The sequence below is a fragment of the Notolabrus celidotus genome, chromosome 2 (genome assembly GCF_009762535.1).
Source record: "Notolabrus celidotus isolate fNotCel1 chromosome 2, fNotCel1.pri, whole genome shotgun sequence".
Classification (NCBI taxonomy): Eukaryota; Metazoa; Chordata; class Actinopteri; order Labriformes; family Labridae; genus Notolabrus; species Notolabrus celidotus.
Window position 1 is genome coordinate 16,258,384 of NC_048273.1, and position 24,227 is coordinate 16,282,610.

General features: G+C 40.1%; 1 protein-coding gene and 1 long non-coding RNA gene across 3 annotated transcripts in view; one reads left to right on the forward strand and one right to left on the reverse strand.

Annotated features, from left to right (window-relative positions):
- trabd2b (TraB domain containing 2B) overlaps window positions 1–24,227 on the forward strand; it is a 78,191-nt gene that overhangs the window by 49,455 nt on the left and 4,509 nt on the right. For both annotated transcript variants that reach the window (XM_034676183.1, XM_034676192.1), the window contains exons 4-5: window positions 4,011–4,185; window positions 22,895–22,991. In XM_034676183.1, coding sequence (XP_034532074.1) covers window positions 4,011–4,185; window positions 22,895–22,991 — 272 coding nt within the window. The remainder of the gene's footprint in view (window positions 1–4,010; window positions 4,186–22,894; window positions 22,992–24,227) is intronic.
- Window positions 1–24,227, reverse strand: part of LOC117807145 — a 153,940-nt gene that overhangs the window by 28,226 nt on the left and 101,487 nt on the right. The window lies entirely within an intron of this gene.

The window sequence follows — 24,227 nt, forward strand, 5'->3', positions numbered from 1 at the left end:
AGAATAGACTTTAAAATCCTGCTGATGGTTTATAAAGCACTGAATGGTTTAGGCCCAAAATACATTGCTGATCTGCTACTACTTTATGAACCACCTCGACCTCTGAGGTCATCAGGTACTGGTCTGCTTTCAGTTCCTAGAGTCAGAAGGAAACATGGTGAAGCAGCGTTTAGTCATTATGCACCAAATATCTGGAACACACTCCCTGAAAGCTGTAGGTCTGCTCCAACTCTCACCTCTTTTAAATCAAAGACTAAGACTTTTTTATTTCTCACTGCCATCCTATCTTAGATTATTTTAACCCACTTTAAATTAAAATTTTAATGTAATTTTTAGTATATTTCTAATTTTCCTTTTCTTTTCTGTTTTATCATATTTGTCATTTTAATTATGTTCTTTTATGCTTGTCTGAATGTCTCCAATGCTTTTAATGTTTTAATGTAAAGCACATTGAGTTGCCCTCGTGTATGAAATGCGCTATACAAATAAAGCTGCCTTGCCTTGCCTTGCCTTTATCGGATCAAGTTGATTTATTACAATTATTAAGAGGTTAAAGCTACTTAAACAAATTGCCCCTCGTGGGACCGCCCAAAATTCAGTCAGCATCAAAACATCTAATTTTAAGGTATTATTTGAGTAATCTCTGTGACATTAAAACAGACTAAATCACTCAATGCTTCAACCTGCCTAGCATCCATAACAGACTATAGGCTGTAGCTTATGTAGCTTAGCTATAGCTTTGTTTTTATAGGTTTTTGTAATAGCCCCCTGACAGTCATGGGCCCTTAGAATCATCCTAACTTTTCCTCCCTATACAGAGTACAGGATCAAATTTTGACATGTTAGGCCACCAACCAGCTGCTGTTATTGATAACAGTCTTGAGAGTGAGAACAAGCTTATAGTTCAATGCATGTAAAAAAAAAAGAAAGAAAGCGAATTTGTTTCAAAAATAAAAATAAAGTGTATAACGGGGATAAAGAGAAAAAAGGTGATCCATGTAGATTGATCATATAAGTACGAGAGTTAATTGCTGGCATGACAGAGAGACACAGAAAGCAAGTGAAAAGCAAACCCAGTGGTGAGGAAGGGAGATACTATCCGCCTGTCAATCCACATTTCCTGTGTAGGTTGGGATAAAGAGCAGCTAATGGTTGTCTCTGTGATAACGTATCTGTTACACTCCCACACTGACCCCTCAGCAAGGAACCTTTTTTCTCTCCTCATAAAACACTGATGCTATCCTCACTCATCACAGCGATGATGAAGCTTTCTCTCTTCACCTCTCTGTCTCTCCAACATAGTCATCCAACACTCATTCATTTTACTCACGATCATGAACCCTGTCGATCCAGATGAAACTGGGTCACTGACTCTTAAAAACACACAGAGACCACACAAGGGGTCACAGCAAGGATGTCTGTTTGAGATTAGCTTTCTTCCCCACACCATACACTTTAAATAGATATTAGTCGGATCAGTATCTTATTTGGCTTATGTGAATAATTTAGCTAATGCAATACAAAACATATGGATGTGATCAGGTCATAAAATCAATAGCTTCAATGGTGCTGGATGGGGTAAAAACAATATGTGGCAAGTAAAATCATTGTGTTGCAGACTAAGTCAGATGCTGCCGACTCTCAGACTTACATAAAGCTTATTCAAGTTGCATTATAGTTAATAGATTAAATGATAGGCTATAGCTTTACAATCTTAGTAAATAACAGTAAGCATCCAGATAAAGTGCAGCAATACAGATGCAATGAATCCAATCCAATCCAATCCACTTTATTTATATAGCACATTTGAAAAAAAGCAATCAAGTTAAGCTGCATAGTGAGGTAAAATAAGTTAAAACACACAGAACATAAAACGCTGTCAGAAAATAAAATAGAATAAATTAAAAGAATCATGATAAAACAAATAAAACACTTTAAAAAAATCAAAAATCAAAAAATAAATAGAATAAAAACACTGTAAGAGCAAATAAAAATCCAGGAACAGACAGAGACAGAGACCAAACAACTCGCAAGCTGGGTTAAAAGACAAGGAGTAAACATATGTTTTAAGACGGGATCTAAAAGTCGGTAATGTTGGGGACAATCTAACATGGGGGGGCAGCTCATTCCACTATTTAGGGGCCACTGCTGAGAAGGCACGGCAACCCCTGGTTTTCAGCCTGGTCTTAGGGACCACAAGAAGCTGCTGTGCTGTAGACCTCAAAGACCTTGTTGGAGTGTAGCTTTGCAGGAGGTCAGTGATGTACTGTGGAGTGATTCCATTTAAAGATTTAAAAACCAACAATAATCCTAAAACGAACAGGGAGCCAGTGGAGGGAGGCAAGGATGGGGGTTATGTGCTCTCGCTTACGGGTGCCAGTTAAAAGCCGAGCAGCAGCATGAATGAGTAAAGACAAAATAATGTGTAAAATCAGTGGAGCACACCTTAATGCACATCACAAATACAACAAATAAAAATCTGATGTCAGTCATGAGCCAGCAGTGGAGGGAGTGAGATAGCATGTGTTAGATACAGATTTCAGATGGAGATTCAAGAGAAGCACCTTTTTCACACAAATCCCCCTGTGCAGTCTGTATTCAGACACCACACACAAGCACATGGGAGTGCACGCAAACACACACACATACTCATGCATACACAGCTTTTGAAACTGATTCATGCTCCATTTAAAGATGTTTTACTGCAGTGTCAAGTTGTAGCTCAGCTTTAGACGTCCCCTTTATCGATCCATGTGTGTTCATGTCACACTAAAAAGCAAGATCTGATGAAACACATCTGCCTCTGTCATTTGATTTGTTCTGACTTGCTTCGGGTAGCGTCTGATTCCTATTTGTACAAGAAAGACCAAACAAAGTCTGGACAAAGATCTCTCTGAATCAGTGGTCAGATGCACATGAACCGATCCAGCTCTTGGTGCATTGAGATCCCCAAAACGGTTTTGAAAGCATTTATATTATGATGTCAGGGTGCAATAAATTACGGTGGTTAAAACGCTTTTTTTCATGATAATCTTGCCAGTGGATGTTCAGCATCATTGATAATTTCAATGTAATGGACTCAACTTTTCTCATAAAAAGGTTCAATTTAGGAAAAACAACACATGGAAAACAGTTTTGGCGTTTGGATAGTACAAACAGTCCTGAGTTAAGAGCACACATTTATTGCTGGCAGCAAATAGCATGCCAGGGAGATGAAGCAGGCCAAATCAGTATACTCTGGTGTAATGGGATTTCACCTATCTCCATCAATTTATTTTTTCCTGCATCTAAATCAAGAGAAAGAGCCAGAAAAGTCCGCGCAGACAGAAATACTCTTCAAAGTGAATTCACTGAAGGAGCATAAATTGAGACGGCCTGTGTAAAGATGCGTGTTAGCTTGACAGCTAAGACCCCGATGCCAAACCAGGCAACCCCAGTGCCGCCCCCTGCTCATCCTCACAGATTAACAGCCTGCTGAATCCACTGAGGGATCCAAGAGTGGAGCAGAGCCAGAGTGCTCTGTCTCTGCCCGCCTGTCCCCTAATAAATCACTCAGCAATTAACCACACATTCACACACTGACAATGGTGGATATACTCTTCATTCACGTGCATACAAGCTCTTGTGTTGCACCAACTTGGACAAACACTCATTACACGTCAGTCTTCTCCCTTTCTCTTCCATTCATTGATGTGATTTCAATGTGGAATATGTTTAACAGAGCAATGTTTGGGTCCTTTTTTGTAAGGCTGTCACGTCACAAATGCTCCAGTTGCCAGGTCTCACACTCACATGGGCAAAAGCACATTTGCCAGTTTGTCACCAACACCCCTTTTTAGTTCTCTTCTTTCATCTTTTTTTTTTTATCCCTCTCCATTTCTTTAAGACCACTTCTTTCTTCCTGTATTTTATGCTTGCTTCAAATAATACATCAATGTTTTAGTCTGCCATATAATTTGACCACAAAGATTAAATCCTAATTTTCTGTCTGCCTTTTCCCTTTCTTTCAGCTGCCCCACTTCATCAACAGCTCCCTGCCAGCTCATGACCGCTTGACGGCCCTGCAGATTGATAGCTACTTCCGCCAGGAGCTCATATACAAACGCAATGAGCGCATGGCTCGTCGCGTGTCTGCTTTGCTACAAAGAAACCCAAACCAGACGTACTTTTTTGCATTCGGTGCAGGTAAGAGACTCTCAGATTCTGCGTGGGGTATGTTTAGGTTTAACTTCTTCTCCTTCAGCATCAGTAGTTGACCTCTGACCTGCTGTCTGGGAGATGCCTCTCTAAGCTACTTACAAATAAATCATGAGAATCCATTATGGCAGCAAGTCCAAACTGAATCTCAATTTAGCTTTACATAAGGTCTCTTCAAACACAGTCTGATTGAAGCTGAGAGTGTGTTTTTACATGCAATTGTGAAGTAAAAGAGATATCAGCATTGCTTTGGTCTTAAACACTGTTGCTGTCAGCACTTACGTGTGTTTATGGTGAACAACTGGCTCTCGTTCCACTTTCAAAGCAAAACTGAAGAAAAAGCAGGACAATAGTAGTGTACAATGATTCCCAGATCTCTGGCATAAAAAACAGTTTCTAAACATGTGAATGCACACACAAACAGAAACACACAATGCACACACACACACAGACGCACGCACACACGCTCGCACGCACGCGAACACACACACACACACACACACACACACACACACACACACACACACACACACACACACACACACACACAGAAGTCTCAATTACAGCCAGCTCCAACCTCAGAAATGAAGAAACCATGAGTTGTTTGTTTCAATTAGCATTCCTGGCTAATGCTGCTAATGTTTCCTGAATGGTGTAGTGTACCCTGAGGGAAGCGTGCGAATGTGTTGAGTGTGTGTGTGTATCAACAGACCCACACATGTAAGTGTGTTTGCCCACAAAAAAGCAGGTGGTGGGAAGGTTTCTTGTGTGTCTGTTTATTGTACCACTGTGAAACTGTATACTTGTGCATCTGAAAATGGGTGGTACTGCCTGAAGGGTGTGTGTTGGTTGATGTGTGTGTGTGTGTGTGTGTGTGTGTGTGTGTGTGTGTGTGTGTGTGTGTGTGTGTGTGTGTGTGTGTGTGTGTGTGTGTGTGTGTGTGTGTGCATGTATGTTTGTGTGGAGAAGAGAGTGCTTACAAGTGTGTGTGCCAGTGTGTGATGAATGCTGAATGCTACGGTCCTTCCTCTGGGGTCCCTCTGCACTTTTTGCTGTTTGGACAAGGCTGTTGTTGCACCATCCTGCTGCTATGTGCAAACACACACACACACACACACACACACACACACACACACACACACACACACACACACACACAATGTACTATGACTTGTGATCATGTGCAATAGTACTGAAATAATTGGTGTTCCATTGAAGTGTAATTAGTTGAAGTAACACACTGATGATACACTCCTTACTTTTGTTTAGTAAACAATGAAAGTTATGACCCTCGAACAGCAAAACCAATTTACTTCAACTCCTCAGGCATGTGCCCTATTAACTTGTTAGTGTTATTGATTTAAAGCAATAACAATGCTAACAGCTGGAAGAAATCTGCACAACTTATACACAAATAAGGCAAAGTTTAGGTTTTGATGCCGCATTGGGCTGGTCAGAGATCTCTAAATTTAAACTCAAGCTCAGAAGGCAGAAAGTATTCCAAACATCGGACTTCCGAGGAGGAGTTACACTAAATTACTAAATCTCTTGGGATAAAGATGGATATTATAAATTTCTCTTTTTTGAGGCTTTTTTTTAACATATCTGTTCAAATATGTAAGAGAGCTGTACAGAGTGAAAAACAGTTTTGTAACAGGGAGGATTCAATCGATAAATATGTGACTGTGTCTGAGTTTAAGATTTACATCAAGCACACAACCAAAAGTTCTTAGCAATCATTTAGATGGGATAATGTAAGATCTTGTGCAACAGTTTCCACAATGTGCTGCATGAAAGTGATATTATTCATCACTCACTGATACTGAGTTTTTGTCAGTTTGGATTCTTAAGTCAACCATCAGGGACTTGGCTTTTCCTAATGACACAGCTGCTTTTAATACAGTAAAAGCAACATTGTGATTTTCAGTTTGCCTTCTGTTTAATGTTTGCCCGTCAGCAAGGCGGTTAGATGTTATCTTTCCTGTATGTGGACCTGGTCTGGATAAACTGAAGGTGAACATGTGTCAGGTCACAACCAGGCTGCAGCGCTGTGAGTGAGCAAAGTGACAGCTCGTGTGAAGTGATGAGAACCATGACAGTTATAGCCGTCTGGTCGCACAATAACACGCTTATGCTTGGATTCATACTTAAACATGAATTCAGCTCAGACAGGTGGGGCAAATAGCAGTCGGTGTGAACCAGATTTATGTGCATTAAAGTGCAAGATAATTATTCTGGCCACACATTCACTCAAAATCTGCTTCTAATAAGTATTTGATTTTCAGCAGAAGAAGCTAATTACTCATACTGAAAGTGCCTCTGTGGTCCGTTCAGAACACGCTCTAGAAAAAAACAGCAGTGAAAAAGAAAAACGTGTGAGTTACAGCATGTTAAAAGTACATAAAAATAATTTGAAAAACACTTTAAGGAAAAATGTATCAGGAAATACTGATCATTTAAGTTTAAAAGGCACTTGAGTTCATAAAAGATACTTATTCACCCTTAAAAAAATGACTGGAAGTATCAATGACAGTGCAATGGACTTTTAGATGAGTTTTGATGTCCACACTGCTGCAACTAATTTATTGTGGGTCTGCTTACAATTCAAGTCATTAAAAATAAATACTTTTCTTAACATATCTACCCGAATCAAGATGCAAAGGGATTACTGAATCAGCTTTTATAAAGACTCTCCCATGCTCTAATCACAAAGCTTCCTTTCTCTGGTCTATTATTTCCGTCTTTTGAACGCTGACTCATGATTTTACAGTCCCGTAACCGTCCATTCTGGTTCCAGTTTCTCATCGGCCGTAACCAGCCATGAAATTTTATCATCCAATGATGCCAGGGCGTATTATGAAATGGCCTGGACTCACAGAAATCTCTCTGTGTATTGAATAAAAATGCGGTGGTGGAAGTGGTCAGGATTGCTTTGGAAAGGACTTCTGCTTATAGTCTGATTACTATCTCACCACAATGCATATTTTGGGCTATGAAGACAAATAAAGAGGATGAAGGTGTGAGGGTTAAGATTGTCCAGACGGATCTGAAAATAAATACAGCCTTCGGGAGACGTAAAACAGGCATTTTCAGGCCAAATGTGGGTGTACAATAATGTGATCACATAAAATCCAATCTTTATGGTGAGATCTCAAGAATCATATTAATATGACGTGTTTAGCTTCAGGCGGTGTGCTCATAGCTCCACACATACTTGTGGGTTGTAAAATGGAATAACCTGGGACTTGTGATGGTTTTGGCGCTGTTCGCCAGAAAGGCCTGTTACTATGGTCGTCTATTTGTGAGTATTTATGTCTGTGTCAAGTGGCTGGTTTTTTTTGTGTTGATCCGGTTACAATCTTGCCATACAAAAGATAAATATTACCCTCTAGCTGCCTTTCCCGTGGACCCCTGACTTACAGTCTGAACCACGTCCAGCGCACAGAATCAAAACAGGACTGTGGAGAAGGACTCGGGCAGCACTCTGGTCAAAGCCCTCTAGAGTTACTGACATCGACGGCCAGAACCAGTTTCTTTTTCACATGGTAATTAAACTATACGCTGTGTTTTTAAAGTGGTTCAGGCAGGAAATCCATCTCTGCTCAGCTCAGCACCTCACTTCCTAGCCTCCCCCTTTCCTCTTTCTGTACACCTACACCTTCCTGTAGGACAAGTGCTTTTATGTGGAGAGTATATGCTTTAGGACTTGCTCAAGCTGTTTCTTTCTGCTTTTCTCTGCTCTTGTACAGTTGTTGCAGACATTCTTTGTTTTCTTCACTTTAACCAACAGGTTATTAATTTAAACTACAGAGCTAAAAGAGCCCCGGCAGGCTTGAATTATTCCAGGCAGTATAAAATATGCTGACTGAGCAAAATTGCTAAGTCTGGATCTTGACCAAGATGTTATGATACCGAAGGTCCACAGAAGCGAACCTGTCAAACACGGTGTTTGTGTTGCGCTCAGTATTTTGGTGTAGTCTACATTATCAATAGCTGAATTCTTAGGAGTACTACAATCCTGCTATATATTGTTGTAACTCTATTCAAATTTGTCCTTTATTACAATTCTATCAAGGACATTTGTGTTATGCTAAACATGTGTCCAGTTCTGAAACTTTTCACTTTTCGAAGAAATAAGCAAGCTGACGCAAAATTAAACTCTCATTTCCATTAAAAGTAAGGTTACACAACTTCTTCTGCAGGGATATTTATTTTGACATTTCTGTCCTCTTTTAGCTCAATGTCTCTGGGCTCTGCAGTTGACCAATTTTAAACCATAAATAATGCAAATGTCACAACTTTAAACATTGCTGCTATTATCACTACCCCTCAAGGTTGAAATGTAGTTATGTTGTAGCAGTTGGCAACTTAGAGATGAACTTACCAGCTTTGCTGCAGTCACCTGGATTGCAGGACAGAATATTGGCCCACTTTTTCCCATCAGAGATGGTTTGTGTCCAGAAACTCCTCAGACTGCTCTCACATCTGTGTCCGGTAACTGTCATTATTTTCCAACTCTCAGCCTAAGGCTAATGTTTTTGCCACAGTGTCAACAGGCAGAGATTAAATTGCATGTGGAGGTATACAGGGTCTTTTGTGTAGTACTACATTGTGTTGATGGAAAAGGCTGTCTGAAGTCAAGCTGAAGCAGTGACAGTGCTCTTAAAGATAATTCACACTCAAACTAAAATGTTTTTTGTATAAGTAGTACTTTCTTTTGTGCCCTAACCCTAACCCTAACCCCTAACCCCAAAACCCGAAACCCAAAACCATAAACCCTAAACCCTAGACCCTAACCCTAGCCTAACCCTAAAGCCTGATTATAGTTCTGCATTGAATTGATGGCGTAGCCTATGCTGGAGGTCTGCGTAACTCCTGTACCTACGCAGAGGCCTCCGCACGTAGCTGAGGCGCACCTCCTCCAAAGCTCTGTGATTGGTCCACTAGGCGGCATTGTATTTCCCGCATTTACATTACTTCTGGGATCCCGGACCTCGGCCGCACATCTGCCGTGTATTTAATCTCTTCCTCTCTATTCTTCCCTGTTATCATGTCTGTATGATAAACAGCAACATGTATCAGCTGTAGATTAACATAACACGCTCTGAATCGTTGTGGAAAAGTAAACAGAGATCGTAGCGGGGCCGGAAGCAGGCGACCGACTATCAGAGAGACCACACTGCCCTCAAGCGTTTCCGGCGGAGAAATGCTGCGCGTCACAGACACATGGACGCACAAGTATGTGGTGTTCATGTCTGCGTCGACCACTGCTGCGTAGGGTCGATGCAGAAGTATAAACCAGCCTTAACCCTAACCCTAACCCTACCCTAACCCTGACCCTAGCCCCCCTGCAGCTTGGTGTTCCCGGAAGAACTCAAGCTGGCTTCTCCAAACAGGACCTGTGCTGAGGATCCTTTACTGTATATACAAATACCTCATAAAACACTGCTTTGACAAGCATAAACCAACCCTTAAACTGCAACGCTTCAGCAGCATTTTTGAAGTAACCTGTTAGCTTGGTTTATGATTTTAGGCCCCAAAATTTTAAACTGGCTCAGGTAGGCTACTGCTCTTGTTCCTTGGTCACGGAACAGCATCAGGTTAAAAGGAAAGACTCATGATAAGCCATGCCATCAATAGCCTTTCACTAAACGCAAACAAACAAGAGCAACAACACAGTGTAAATTAGCAGCTAGCTTGTGAGAAGGCTAACAACTAAAGACAGACAAGGTACCTTTTTTTTGTAAGACGTTAGTGGATGCTTTACTGGAGCAAAATGGAAAATTAGTGTTGATATTTGACAACTTCAAGAACATGTTGAGTGGTTATAAGTATCTGTTATTTTTCCTGGGTGTTGACAACTTGCTAACACGTTAACAACCCTAATGGGGTGATAATACGTTAAGGCTGTGCATCTGTCAGCCGAATGTGTCATTTAACAAAATAAGATCTGTTTTCTTTGCAAGCCATGTCTGTCTACTCTGCAGCCATTAAGCTAGCTTAGTGCAAAAACAACTAAATGACCAAAAATGTCAAATAGTTTCTTTTTGGTTGAGATGAAGTTACTGAATGAATATCTTTTTGAAATGCATTCTAATCCTTTCAGAGTTTCCATCCTTACTCCCTCCGTCTCCTCTCGGTCTCTCATTCTGTTCTGCGGTCACTGCTGTTTACTATTACTATCAGTATTATGCAACAGGGATCATGGGCATCCATTGTAGCATGACGTTAGCATCGGATGCGAGGCCAAGTGCGCGCATCACTGTTTCCCCCAGGACTGAGCGACAGAGCAACGGCAGATGAAAGCGGCATGCTCGCAGACACGTTGGACAGACATTGGACACTTGTTCTGTTGCTATTGTAAACAGATACAAGCCTGGATGCACTTTTTTCCATCACTCGCACGGCAAAATATGCTTTCTTAGTCACACTCTTTCTAGATCACATGCAGAACATAAACACACGCTGTCACTTTTATACACAAGCACACACAGGGGAGGGAGGAGAAGAGTGCTGCGAGGGTAGGCAGTGTTTGTTGGAGCTCCATGGTGTGCTTCAGCAGGTTTTCATTTGTCAGTTCTCTGGCTGCTGCTGCCCAGCCTTATTGAAAACATCCCATGGAATTTCCTGACGCTGCCACAGCCTAGACACAGCCACTTCACAGATGTACACACTCACACGTGTCCCTGTGTATGTTTGTAACATAAAATCATATGATCTGCAGAGATATTTATCACAAAAAAGAGTTGTTACTGTCAAAATACTCATGTAGTATTGTTTGTTTTGAAGTCTTAGCCACTTTGGATGTGTCTTCTGAGAGTTGAATTTTGTGCGTATGTTTGTCTTATAATAGCCCATTGTGCAGGCAGAGCAGGCCCATATGTTTTGCAGTCGCTTGTGGTGTTGTGGTGTTGAAGTGATGACTGAAGGAGAGAGCCAGCTTGGCGTTCATGTGATTTTGTCTCCCTGGCTCTTCCTCTCTTGGTGCATATCTGCTTTTCTCAGCTCTTTTTTCCCTCAACTGTCTGTCCTCTCATTGCTGCCTCCGCTCCAGTTTGTCTTTTACTCTAATTCCATCTTGATACCTGTCTCTTAGTCTTGTCTGCCACTTTATCCATCTTAAGCTACTATCGTTCTGCTATGTCCTATCTGTCCTTTCCATCAGCTGCTGTCTCCGCTTAATTAAACTGACGCCATCCCTTATTGTTGGCAAGCTCTACCCCCCTGCCTCATGCGAGGAGCATTTTATGAAGTATCTGAAACCTATTTATGTACAGTATGTATACATGCATCATGTATTGTCCTCTACTCAGCCAAAAAACAGTGGTGAGAGATAGTTGTCATAGGTGCTTTCCCTACCAACAGATTAGGGTTAAATGTATTTGTTTTACAGGAGTGCAGTTTGGCCTCGACACAGTTTTTTGCTGCAGGGAACTGGAGTGTGTGCGTCACCAGATTAAGTGTAATGCTTTAGTCCAATACACTGCCACTTCTTTCCTGTCCCAGTGTCCACTAAAGTTAAAAAAAGGTCTCCACCAGCAGTACTAAACCTCTCTCACAACCCATTCAAACAAATGCTTATTTAAGAAACTGTTTTGAAAGTACCATTTTTTTTTTTTTAAAACTCAACCTTTCAGCAATCTTATTTATGAGTTGTCTGTGCATTCAAAAGGTTGAGATTTAATTAAGTAACTTCAGTTTAAAAACTTCAGGTATGAATATTATACAGTACATCACCTTGAATGTATACAGTGTTTTATTTTAATTATGACTGCATATAGATTTGTACAAATTTGTCTGACATCAGAAAAACAGAAAACCCCTCAATGTTTGTTTTTTTTGCTTGATCATGTTACTTGCTTACTTAGCTGTGGTATTTAGTTGGGCATGATTTGTTAAAATTGTGTGGTTGTTACAGTGGACAATAATGCGATTTTTTAAAATTTGATTTAAGAATTTCTTAGGGCAATTATGATATATAGAAAATAGTCTAGTGAGTCTATTTGCTTGGTCATCAAGCACCATGCAGAGATTATTGAGTTATGTAATATGTATCTGTCAATTACAAAAAATAAAGCTGGCTCAGTCCTGTTTTCAAAATAACTCAATAGTTGAAAATAAATGCATTGCTCTAAGGTGCAATGACATATAGCTTTTCTCTGTGCAGTCTTAGGTGTTCATACAAATTGGTCGTATTGCCACACGATGTAGAGACTTTAACTTTGCGAGTTTTGCACAGCAGTTCTATCTGTTCAATATCACATCAGAGAAGATAACAAATCACAGTCTTTTGTGCTGTTATTTCATTGCACACTCACATCAAGATTTTGATTTCAGCGCAGCACTAGTATTAATTCCCATTCTCTCTCAGAATTCAATTTTCATACTTTTAAATAAGTAGGGCTCTGACTTTTCAACTTTTCTTATCCTCTCACTATTTGTAAAATCACTAGGAAAACTTTCAAATAAGCCCAATTCCCCCCACCCACCACAGAAAAGCTAGCACACATACCTTTAAATTGCTGTAGCAACAAAAATTAGCCCTAATGTGGTACTCATGTGGCTAAATTGTCTTGTTTATTGTCAGGAATGAGTTTTCATGAAAGTCACTTGCTCTTAGCTACATTGGTTAGATTCCTAGATCTAATTACATCAGCACAGCTCATTAGCTTGTTTAAAGATTACACCCTTCATTAGCAGCTAAAGGAACATCATGGGCCTTTTTGGAGCCAATAGTCTTAATGATACAATTCATAAACACATGGATGCCTCAGTTCTGCTTGCTTTGATCCCCTGAGCATTTACATTACCCTACATGCATGCTGTGACGACTGAAGAGCACAAAGGTTTTCTTCTTAAGACCTGCAGTACTGCTGGTTTCTTACTTGGTAGTTAATTACATTCACCTGGTGTCCCAGGTGTAAATCCGATCCTGATTAGATGTTGAGAATGAAAACCAGCTGTTCTCTGGGCCTGAGAAACAACTAATGTAAAACACACTCACATTGTACATACATATCTGCTACACACACTATCACATACCTACACACTTACTTTTATCTCCGAGCTTAAGCCGTCTGGGCAGCATGTCTCTGTAATGTTTGCCAACAACACACACACTGCATTGACACATGCACACAAATATGCATGCCTTTAAAGTACCTAAACAAGATGACATAAACATAATCATTTGTATTTGTGTTCAAAAAGGAAATCTAGGATGAAGGTACCGACGCACATGAAAACTCAGTGTGCTTCCTTCTTAACTGCAACTTTATCTGCAGGGTGGAGGGGCGGAAATGAATCGACAGTGCAAGAGTGAGATGAGAGAGATAAAGGCCGCCATGAGACATAGCTCAGTGAGGATGCCAAGGCCTCTTCTATCACTTGTGTCTGTGTGTATGTACGTCCATAAGAAAGGATTCTTTCTCCACTTTATTCGTCTTGTCCCAGCAGGGAGAGATGATAAAGACCGCAGCTGACAGGAACAAAAACAAACAAAGAGGATGATGTTCAGTTCGCTCCACTGTAGGCTCAGCTCAGCTCATGTCCTCTCTCTTTTTTTTTGTGTCTCTGTCTTCCTCCCTTTTCTCTCCCTCCCTGGATCTGTCTGTTTTTCCCTCACCTCATCCACTTTCTTCACTGTTTCTCTGCCCACCATTAGAGCTCTTTGGACTGCAGCAGTGAGATCACACAGACTAAATATTTAAACTTGGGGAATCACTATAAAGCTTAACTCTGAACCTTTAAGCCTGCCCTCCAGCCTTTCTGAAGTGGACCGGTGTCAAGTCCTAGCATGAAGGCGTCTGCCTCTGGATCTGATCCTCTCCACCCTCCGTTGATCTCAGACCGCCAGCTAGACCTTGGACACCAACAGTCCCGTCAACAGCTGTCAGTCATAACACCTCAGTGTGGTGGAGGGAGACAGACAGGCGGTGTCATGCATGCATAGGAAGTGAAGTCATTATGGAGATGAGGAATGAGTAAGAGATGTGGGAGTTTGAAGGAAAACACTCCAGGTTATTCACTTTCTACAAATCCAGAGCCATCCTGAATATCAAGTGAAACCTTTGCTCTGTTTTCAAGGCAGTGGTTCAACTATTTCTGAAGAGCCGTGGGTTTCTTCAGCTCGGCTCTGTTCATCTAAATGCTGCTGTGAGATTTATAGAGGGATCCCAGTGCTGTAAAACTGTAAATGGAATTGCCCAGCATGGTGTGGGGAGGCTGGGCTTATTAAAATCTTTGTTGCATTACTCACATGTTGTTCAAGAGGAACGGGGGTACACGGGATATACAGACTCTATGATGGACAGGTACACGATTAAATACGTGCCCCCACTCTTACAAGTAGACAAAACACAATTAGCTTAATAACAGGTCTTTAAGTAAAGGAAAGGAAAACCCGTTATAAAATAAATGGAATCACAGTTCATGTACAGGTATGTAGATGCATCAACACAGCCTGGACCTCTGCTAGCTTCAGCCTGGCCTTCCACCTTTCACCAGCTCTAGCCTGGACCTCAATGCTGTAAACTGCAAGTCTTAAAAGTGCTTTTGGAACATTTTAAGTTGAAAGCTTCATTCAGCGTTTGTTGGGACACACTGGCTCTGTGTAATAGGCCTACCTGTTATTGCCAGCAGCTAATCAGAACAGTGTCTTGTCATGTTCAGATGAAGGTTATCATGTTGCTGCAGTATTTCCCGTTCTCTTTTTAGAGCTTGCATATCACATGATTCATGTCTAACTCCTGACTTCCTGCTGTTTGTAAAAATCAGAAATGCTCCATATCTTTGCTTTTAGCTTTGACAACAGGTAGCGTTTCTCATCCATACTTTTTATTCTGATTTAAGACATGTGCTACATCATATGGTTTGGCTTCTACTACTGCTACCTACTGGCTTTATTTTGCTCTGTGCCATAGATGATGTGTCTTTTAAAACTACCATCGTAGTATTTCCTAGTGCATCGATTCTGTAATATGAGCACTGATGCACGTCCACCCTTGAAAAGAGGGGACATGACACTATATTGCCATATTGAATTGTTTTTAACACAGACTTTGGCTGTACTGCCAATTTATCCACTGAAGTGAGCTGACTAAATCCTGTTGCTAATGCTGAGCTTGACATAAAGGAGACCTGTTGATCTGCTGATGCTTGTTGTTTTTTGTTTTGTTAGGTCATCTTAAAGTTAGATTGATGCAGCATTTTCAATATGGTGCCCACTGTCAATAAACTTCCAAACAGCACTTCATATACCAGTGGGTGACATCACTGAGATTACATCCATGCATTAAACAGTCATTGGGAATCACAAGCTGTAAGTTTCACCATAACGGCAGGCAGTGTTTCATTAGCGAACATATGCTAGCAGGGCTAAATGGGGAGCTAAGTGGGTGCTAATGGAAAGTCTCAGATGTTTTCTGGAAAGGCATAACTTTTATATCGTTTTGGGACTACAAAGCTTTGAGAAAAGTAACACCTATAAGCCCAGTATAAATTTATATCACTGGAGAAGCAGCCAAAAACGAAGCATTTTAAGCAGCGTCTGAAAAGAGCGGGAATTAGGATTTTCACATACTTCAGTATAAGATAGATAAGGAGTGTTTTGAGCATAAATCATGCAAAGCTACTCTATAGGTGTAACAGACTGGCATAATGGGAGGTGAAACTGAATATAATAGGTCTCTTTTAACCAATTAAAGGAAAGAACAGAGCTATTGTTGGTCTGATATGTGATTTGTGCTCTAATTGAATGGTGTTGTACCTGACTAGTTTTCTTTGTAATCAGTAAGTACCCAAAAACAAGGTTGTTTGATAATGGTTTGGACCGTATATAGAGAATTGTTCCCTTTTAAAGCCTATTTTATATTGTTTTTGTATTTTAAGAATTTCTACATGGATACTGTGTTAAGCTATGATCAGACTAAGTCCAGTGTTTATCAGTTTCTCCATTAGCACCCACAAAACATAATATGAATGACAGAATTGTATTCATTTCTCCAGTAGAGTTCAGAGACTTGTTCAATCATGCAAAAAAAAAAAAGGCTGTTCTGGTGGCCCAACACCTTACATGTTAGTTTTTCCTGCAATCTGTCACCCACTTGACACCTACATACACACGCAAAAGAGAGGATTTTTCCCCCACCATCTCAGCCTGCTTAAACACACTGGCACACATTTCGAAACACTTCTAAAGGGGCACACACCCTCATCAACTATAAAGTGGGGAGGGTGATTTTATTTTTCCTCCTGCAGTCTCTCCTCACTGTGCTTTCTCTTTGTTTCCCTTCATCGTGTCATCCCTCTTTCATCTTTTGTTCCAATGACCGGAGGCAACGGCTTGTGTTTGTTTGGACCATGATGTAGCAACAGTACCCAGCATGCAGTGTCTCCAACTCCGATCACACACTTCCATATATCCTGGTTCTTCACCTCCACTCACAATCTGAATGCATTTTCTACATCCATCTGTCCTCGTTGTTTCCTCTCTCATTTAATCCACTCAGTCCACCACTTAATTGCCTTTTTTAATTCTCCTTCCTCTTGTTTTCTCTTTTCATTTCCTTACTTCCCCCTCTTATTGTAGTTTTTACATGAGGTGGTCTGCTTTAAAGCCACAAGGGTTTTCCTTCAACCACAAGTGTGCATCTGTTGATCCATTGCTTACACAGAATAATTTAAAACACATTTGTTTGTGCAAAACTGAAGAAAAACACAACTCTCTTCCTGTTTTCCTCATTTTCGATCAATCTTCTGTGCCTGAGTGGCTCTAACCTTCGACTCTCCTCCTGCACAACTACCAGTTTTGCCCTTTGGAAGACATCCATGGGGATGTGGAAAGAGATGGGTGAATACATGAGGGAGACATAAACAGATGCATGGTAAACAGAGCCTGTGATAGAGAGAAGTAAATGGGCTGGAGAGATAGTAGGAGGACAAATGCAGGCTGAAGAAAGGTGGGTGTAAAGAGGTCCTGTCATGGCTAGAGTCGAGCCTGGGTGGCGACCGCAGAGATATGCAGCAACTCCTTCTTTTACAACACACACAGTGTTGACTTCATTCACAAGTTTGCATGGAGAGAGAAGACAGAGCCAAGACCAGAAAAGCACAGATGCGTTAAAATGTCATGATTAAGTCTGGAAAGCCAGACAGATAAAGAGATAGGCCTGAGACAAGAGGTGGCTACAGTAAACACAGACAGGCGGAGGGAGACAGTGGAGCACATTAAGGTGCTACTGCAAGTGGAAATAAGGATGGAGAGGTTATTAAACAGAGGAGTAACTGAGTCATTAACTGCTCTCAGGAGCCATGGGAGGGGAAACACCCTGTAAGGTAGGGTGCACACTGCAGAAAATCTTGGTTGCTGTACTTAAAATTGATTATTTTCTTCTTTAAGATAATATTTAACGCTACTGAGAGTAGTATTTTACTGGTTAAGAAACAGATGAAGTGATATGCAGGCAAAACAATCTTTTTTACATGGCAAACATTTTTAACTAGAGTTATGTTTGATTGTTAAAAGAAAGCAGGATGATTATTTTAGTCACAAAACACTTCTCACACATGTACAGGTCAGGACAACCACTTTGTCCACAGGGGATGCCAAATTGACACAGATTGAAAGTTCCTCACAGGAGCTTTAAAGAGTATCTGCTTTATCAGGGTGATGACAGCATAGTGGTAAGAGGCTGGGGATTAATGATATGTGAATGTGGTTGAGTGGTTTGAAGCCACATTACCACACGTTATGTTACTGCTTTCTTAGCCCCAGCCACAGATCACTTTGCTGATTAAACACAGTGATGTAAATGATGGTATAGAGGCTGAAGCTGCATCATAAAACAACATTAAGTAACCGCAAACATGTTTAGAGCATATTAGAGTTCAAGGTTTTCTAAAAGTTAGTCCCCAGGAGGTCGCATTCACTAAGAACTTAAAACATAACCACCTGCTATGTTTTTTTTTAGCATAACAGGATGACATAACAAGGTTGTTTGGGGTGAATTTTGGGCAAATGCAGTGCAGCCCAGCATATGGTCAGGCTCAGGCAGTAAACTTTCTTTGATTAGAGGAGGATTGTGGTTTCAATTAAAAGCAAGTAAGTAAATAATCACACCTTGTATCATGCTTCAAATCACGTTGGACGTATTCAATACTCAACCAAGTCCTCATTCATTGCCCAACATTAACTAAATGCAACAAGTATGGGCCTGAACATAACCATAAAAACAATAATTATGGGGAAAAGGGAAGCCACTCGCAGCTGCAGAAGATCAAAACAATGTGTGAAATGGTGAATTAAATCTTTGGAATAACATTTTTCTTTCTCATTGTAAAGTTTAATTGACTGTGGCCTTCTAGAGTCACAGGGTTTTGCCTTCTATTCAAGTCTATTTGTAGAAGTAACAGAAAAATAAAGTTTGCAGTACAAGGCCTTATCACTTCTTTGCTCTGAAGTTTACAAGAAAGCCTGTAGCAACTTAGGAGAAATTTATTTTTGAAAGAAATGGCATAGATTTGTAAGAATTTCTCACACCGCAGCAGCAGCATGTTTTGCAGTGCTCTGTCAGTGTAGTCAGCCTATTAGAGAAACAAGCAGCAGAGGAGGAATTAAAAGTCAGCTGATCTCTCATTATCTCTTGTCTAATGGAGCTGTTTGTGCAGGATGCTGTGCGCTTCAGAGGAACCACACTGTTTACTGTCTAGATACTAAAAAACCAACACACTAGCTCAGCCTACCACACTAATGCAAACACATACCAGCACCATCAGCTGTATGGAATGGCTATTATCTCTTTGTCTCACTTATCCAGACACTAGGATGACGATAAAACAGAGTTCCAAACAGTACAAATGTGCTTGTCACACAACAAGATCAGAAACTTTTTGTTTGTTTGACACATAATGCAGACTCATGGGGACCTGTGAAATCCCTCAATTCAAGTTCAAACATGAAAGTTACCAAAATTTGAGACATCGTGGTCCTAACTCAAAGATGGACAGTTTGTTTGTGTATGTTTGAGGGAGCACATGTGTTTACGTGTGTTCGTAGCTCTTTCCAGTTTATTCATGTCTTCTTTTAGCTCCACATTGTAGACATAAGTGTTTGCATTGTGGGCCTGTTTGTTTGAATAAACAGTAGGTTGTTTAAGAAGTGGGTGCATGTTTACGGCATCCTGCAAACAAAAAATGGGTATACTGACAGGAATACTCAGCAGATTGACTGTTTACAGAACGTCCGATTTACAGCAGGTGTGTCAAACATGTGGTTGTCTGCTGGTTGTAAAGGAAAACTACAATTTCATGGTTCAAACAAACATGCATATACACACTGCTCTGTGTCTGTGTGTGTAAGGCATGACAGCATTGGAGAGGAAATCAAGTCAGTGCATTAAGCAGTCAGCTTGACCTCACACCCTGCAGAGCACACTGGAGGTGTTCTTCTCTGCTCACCGCCTGCAGATATTAATGAAATAGTTGTTTAACACAGATATGAGGGTGGTTGAATCTGTCAGCATGCAGTCACTGAATGAGCTGATTTTGGCCCCTGTGTCTAATTAGGACAAAGAGATGAAAGAAAAGAAATGAAGAATTTGTTCTTGGTGATCAGCCAGTATTTGTTTTGTGGCACTCTTTTGACTGAGTATATTTTCGAGGAATTTCTTCAATGAAAATTGACTTAGGTGTTCTATTTCTTCATGTCCAAGTTGTATTGGACCAAAAATAACCAAATCCTTTCCAGTTTGTCAACAAGTTTCCTTTTAAAAACTGTGTACAACCAAGTTTAACAGATATGACCTGCATGCCAATGTGCAGACAATAACAATGCGTAATGCTGAATGTCAAACACAATATTTGCTGTTTAGCATATTTAAATTTAGTCTTAACACAACACATTTTGAAAATGTAGTAAAACTAAATTGAGTGTACAGCTTTGGCACATCTTAATGTTTAGGCTTTGTGGGTACTTAGTCATTGAAAAAAAACATACAATTGTGAGCTGATGCTAGCACAAGAGAAAAAAACGTATCAACTTAAGATAAGATAATACTTTATTGATCCCCGGGTAAATTCGGTTGTTGCAGCAACACAGACATAAGCATAAATCGAGTTTAAATAAGTACAAATAATAAAAATAAAAATAGATACATAAAGATAAGATTAAAAATGTAAGATGTATACAAATGTTACTCATGGTGTAAATAGTTAGAATTACAGGCAGTTGTCAAATATTATTCCTTTTTATTCCTTATTATTATTATTATTATTATTATTATCTTTTGTTTTTTTCTCGTTCTTGACAATCCCTGCCATAACAGTCTATTCTATTGGTGTTTTTTTGGGGGGGGGGGGGGGGGGGGGGTTTGTGATCCACATTTATAGTCCAACCCTTTTTTTTCTAACCTTTTTTTTTTGTGTACTGTAGTCTATATCTGATTACTTTATTTGGTCAGTGTACTCAAAAACTACTGTTTGTTTTTATTTTATATTCTGTTCAATATGAAGCATCTTTATATCTTTGCACTGTTGCATATAAATCAAAATAAAAAATAAAAAATAAAAAATAAAAAAATATTATTCCGTAGCGATAGGGTTGACATGGTGAGATAAGGGTTTGGTTATGACAGATTGTAATAAATAAATGCAATATAAATAAATAAATATGTATGGGTATGTAATATGACTGTGTGAAGATAAAGATCATAGTAAAAAAAGTACAATATAATAGTACCGTCAGTTGTAATAACCAATAATAATAAAATATATAATAAAATATAGTATAATAATAAGAATAAGAATAAGAATAAGAATAAGAATTTTATAATACAATGTAATCTGCATTATAATATATCATCAGCCAGAGATTCAGTACAGGATGATCTGCTCAGTCTACTGAGTTTATTAACATGGTTGAGACAAGCTTTTGAGCATGCGTTCCCTTTGTCTTCCTGTTCGTTTGTACTCATCGCTCTGTTGTAAGAACAGCTTTTTGCCCAGGCACGAGTTACTCTTTGTTGGTGTTTCATTACAAAGTTATACTGACTACTTCTGGTCTTGCATGTACACTCCAGCATTTTTAGTCATTTTATGATGTTAAATGAATGCAGATTTTTTTTTTAACACAAAGACAATACTTTACAGTTTTTAATGGGGCAGTTTTCATGCAAACAAGCCCGAAGATAACTTGCCCAGCTTGCTGTCACTGTACCCAGCCATGTAGAAGTAAAAGAAAATGAATGGATGGCTTTACAGATGGATCATCTGTCTGAATCATGAACACTTTCAAAACATGCCAATCCATATAGTAGTTGTTGCATTTTTTACCCTGACTGTCTCTCACATTGTAGTTGAATGCCCTACTCTTGACAAGTTCCTATAGAAACATGGACACCAAAAACATCCTTACTTCTGCTAATGTGAGGATATGTAGTCTGCAGTATGGTGATACAAGAACACACACACACATACAAATCCTTACACCCTCCCTACACAGACAAAAACTCACACCCTCCCCTCTGTGTAATCCCATCTGATCTTGCCCGACAACACTTTGTTGTTAGAAGCCTCCTTTCACTCTGCAGCCTATCCCAGTGCTGCCTTTGAACTCTGCTGCCAAGAAAGTGTAAAACCGCGTGCCTCTTTCTTTGACTTTCAGGAATGATCAGGAACATTATGATGATAAAATTGGCAGGGGGTGAGAGCCAGAGTGGGTGCAGAGGGCCCTGACAAAAAGCAAGCAAGAGTGAATATTGTCAACGTGTTGTTAATAATCTTCAGAAGGGAGGTGAGGTGTGTGAATTTCAACATGTGTGCAACTGTTTTCATGTGTCAGTGTGTGAATATGTGAGCACAACAATATGTGCTCTGATGTTAGGGTTTCTGTCTCTGTGTGTAGCACGGGTGATGTCAGGCTACATTACAACGTATTGCTGGGCTGAGGGACATGCAGGATTATCGGCTGATGGTAGAAATAAAGAAAAGCTTTTATCAGCGTGGGGCTGGGCCCACATGTTTGATGCTAGTCTTAAGGAATCATACACATGGCAAAGGAAAGTGAGAGAGGGGTGGAGTGCAGGCATAAGGTTGAGTGCTGGCAATATGGGGTTATTATGGAGCAACAATGGGGTCCAGCAGATGAAGAGCCAACATGCTTCTGAACAACCCTTACATCTCACAGATCCTCCACAATCCTGTTTCTCCCCATCTGTCTACAACAGGACTGCAATTCCAACAATACATTTTATCCCTACACACTTGATTTCTGGCATGTCCAGTGTTGATCTTGGAACCTGAGTTTATTATGCAAGGATTATACTAACAGAAAGTTCAACATGTTAAGCCACAAGTTATTACAATTCATCCTGTGGGGATTGTTTGAACCAAATTTATTGGAAGTCCGTTCAACAAACAAATAAACAGATACAAACCAATTGAGGTACACCAGGGCTCTCTTTATGGCCCCCACCTTTTTATCTTTGCACATAAAATGGTTTGGCTGTATTTCTTAAATTATAGCTATACTTTTGACACTTAAATAATTCATTATTCCCATAGTTTGAAACTCATGTACGAGCATAATTTGTTGGATGTCTTGCAAAGATCTTTCAGTGGATGGCTTCACACAACCTAAACTCTGTTGAACTCTGTTCAACCTCTATGTTCGATTTTAACTTTTGGCATTTTTTTTTTCTAGGTCACTTTCTTGGGAACCACAGTGTGCTGGACATCCTGAGGCAGGAGGGCTATGAGATCATCCACATGCCCTCTGATCACAAGGAGCCAGTCAAAGAGTGAGTCACAGAGGCAATCAGCAGATCGGGGTCTCTCGTCATATTTTTCAGAGACTAAAGGCTGATTTATATATTTATTTATACTTCTGCGTTGTACCTACGCAGAGGCCTACGCACGTAGCAGACGTGCACCTCCACCAAAATGTAACTACACGTAGAATCGACGCGGACCGCAAGCCCTGTGATTGGTCCGCTCGGCGGCTTTGTAGTTCCTGCATTTACAGCACTTCGAGGATCCCGGACATCGGCTGCACATCGGCAGTGTATTTCAACTCCTCCTCTCTATTCTTCATGTAATCATGTCTGTATGATAAACAGCAACATGTATTAGCTGTAGATTAACAGAACACGCTCTGAATCGCTGTGGAAAAGTAAATAGAGATCGTAGTGGGGCCGGAAGCAGTCAACCGGCTGTCAGAGAGACCACACTGCCCTCAAGCGTATCGGCGGAGAATTGCTGCGCAACACACATACATTGACGCACAAGTATGTGGTGCTCATGTCCGCATCAGCCCCTGCTTTGTAGGGGCGACGCAGAAGTATAAATCAGCCTCAAGCCTCTCTGAAGTGCTGTTTTTATACCTGATCATATTTGAAACCTGCTGCAATTGAAACCTTATTGGTTTGGAAATATGTCTTCAGGTGTTTTGTTAAGCACAAAACAACTTTCTCAATGTTTTATTGTACCTGCCAACCTTTTGGGAATTTAAGTTCTTACAAAGATTGTTGAAAACAAACAAATTTATCTGGATGCAAATGATGTACTGTTACCCAAATTCACAGTCGTTGTTTCACATCACTAAATCTGAAAAGGTTGAGAATGACAATAAATTATATGTAGAATTTAACCTTGATGGCTAAATAATTAAAATTTAACTTATTTAAGAGTTCTTGTTGATTTTTATTCTGCATGGGTTATTAGTCAAGGGTTAGACTTGAAACCTCGAGATCCTGTTAATCTTACAGGAAAAATAAAGGATAAAATGGGTGATTTTTATGAAAAGACACATGATAATGTTATTATGTTAAAGTATTTTGGGCTTTGAAGTAGAGCACTTGTGCAATTCTGGATTTTGGCAGATGTGAAGATGCGTGCAAACATACATACATCAACAGAAGCCATTAGAGAAAGAAGGAAAGACACAATTCAGCCAGGCAACATTCATCTTATTCTCTCTAGAGTCGAGCTAACCTCGTTAGATTTATGGAAACAAAATGCAGTTGCAGTCCAAATTG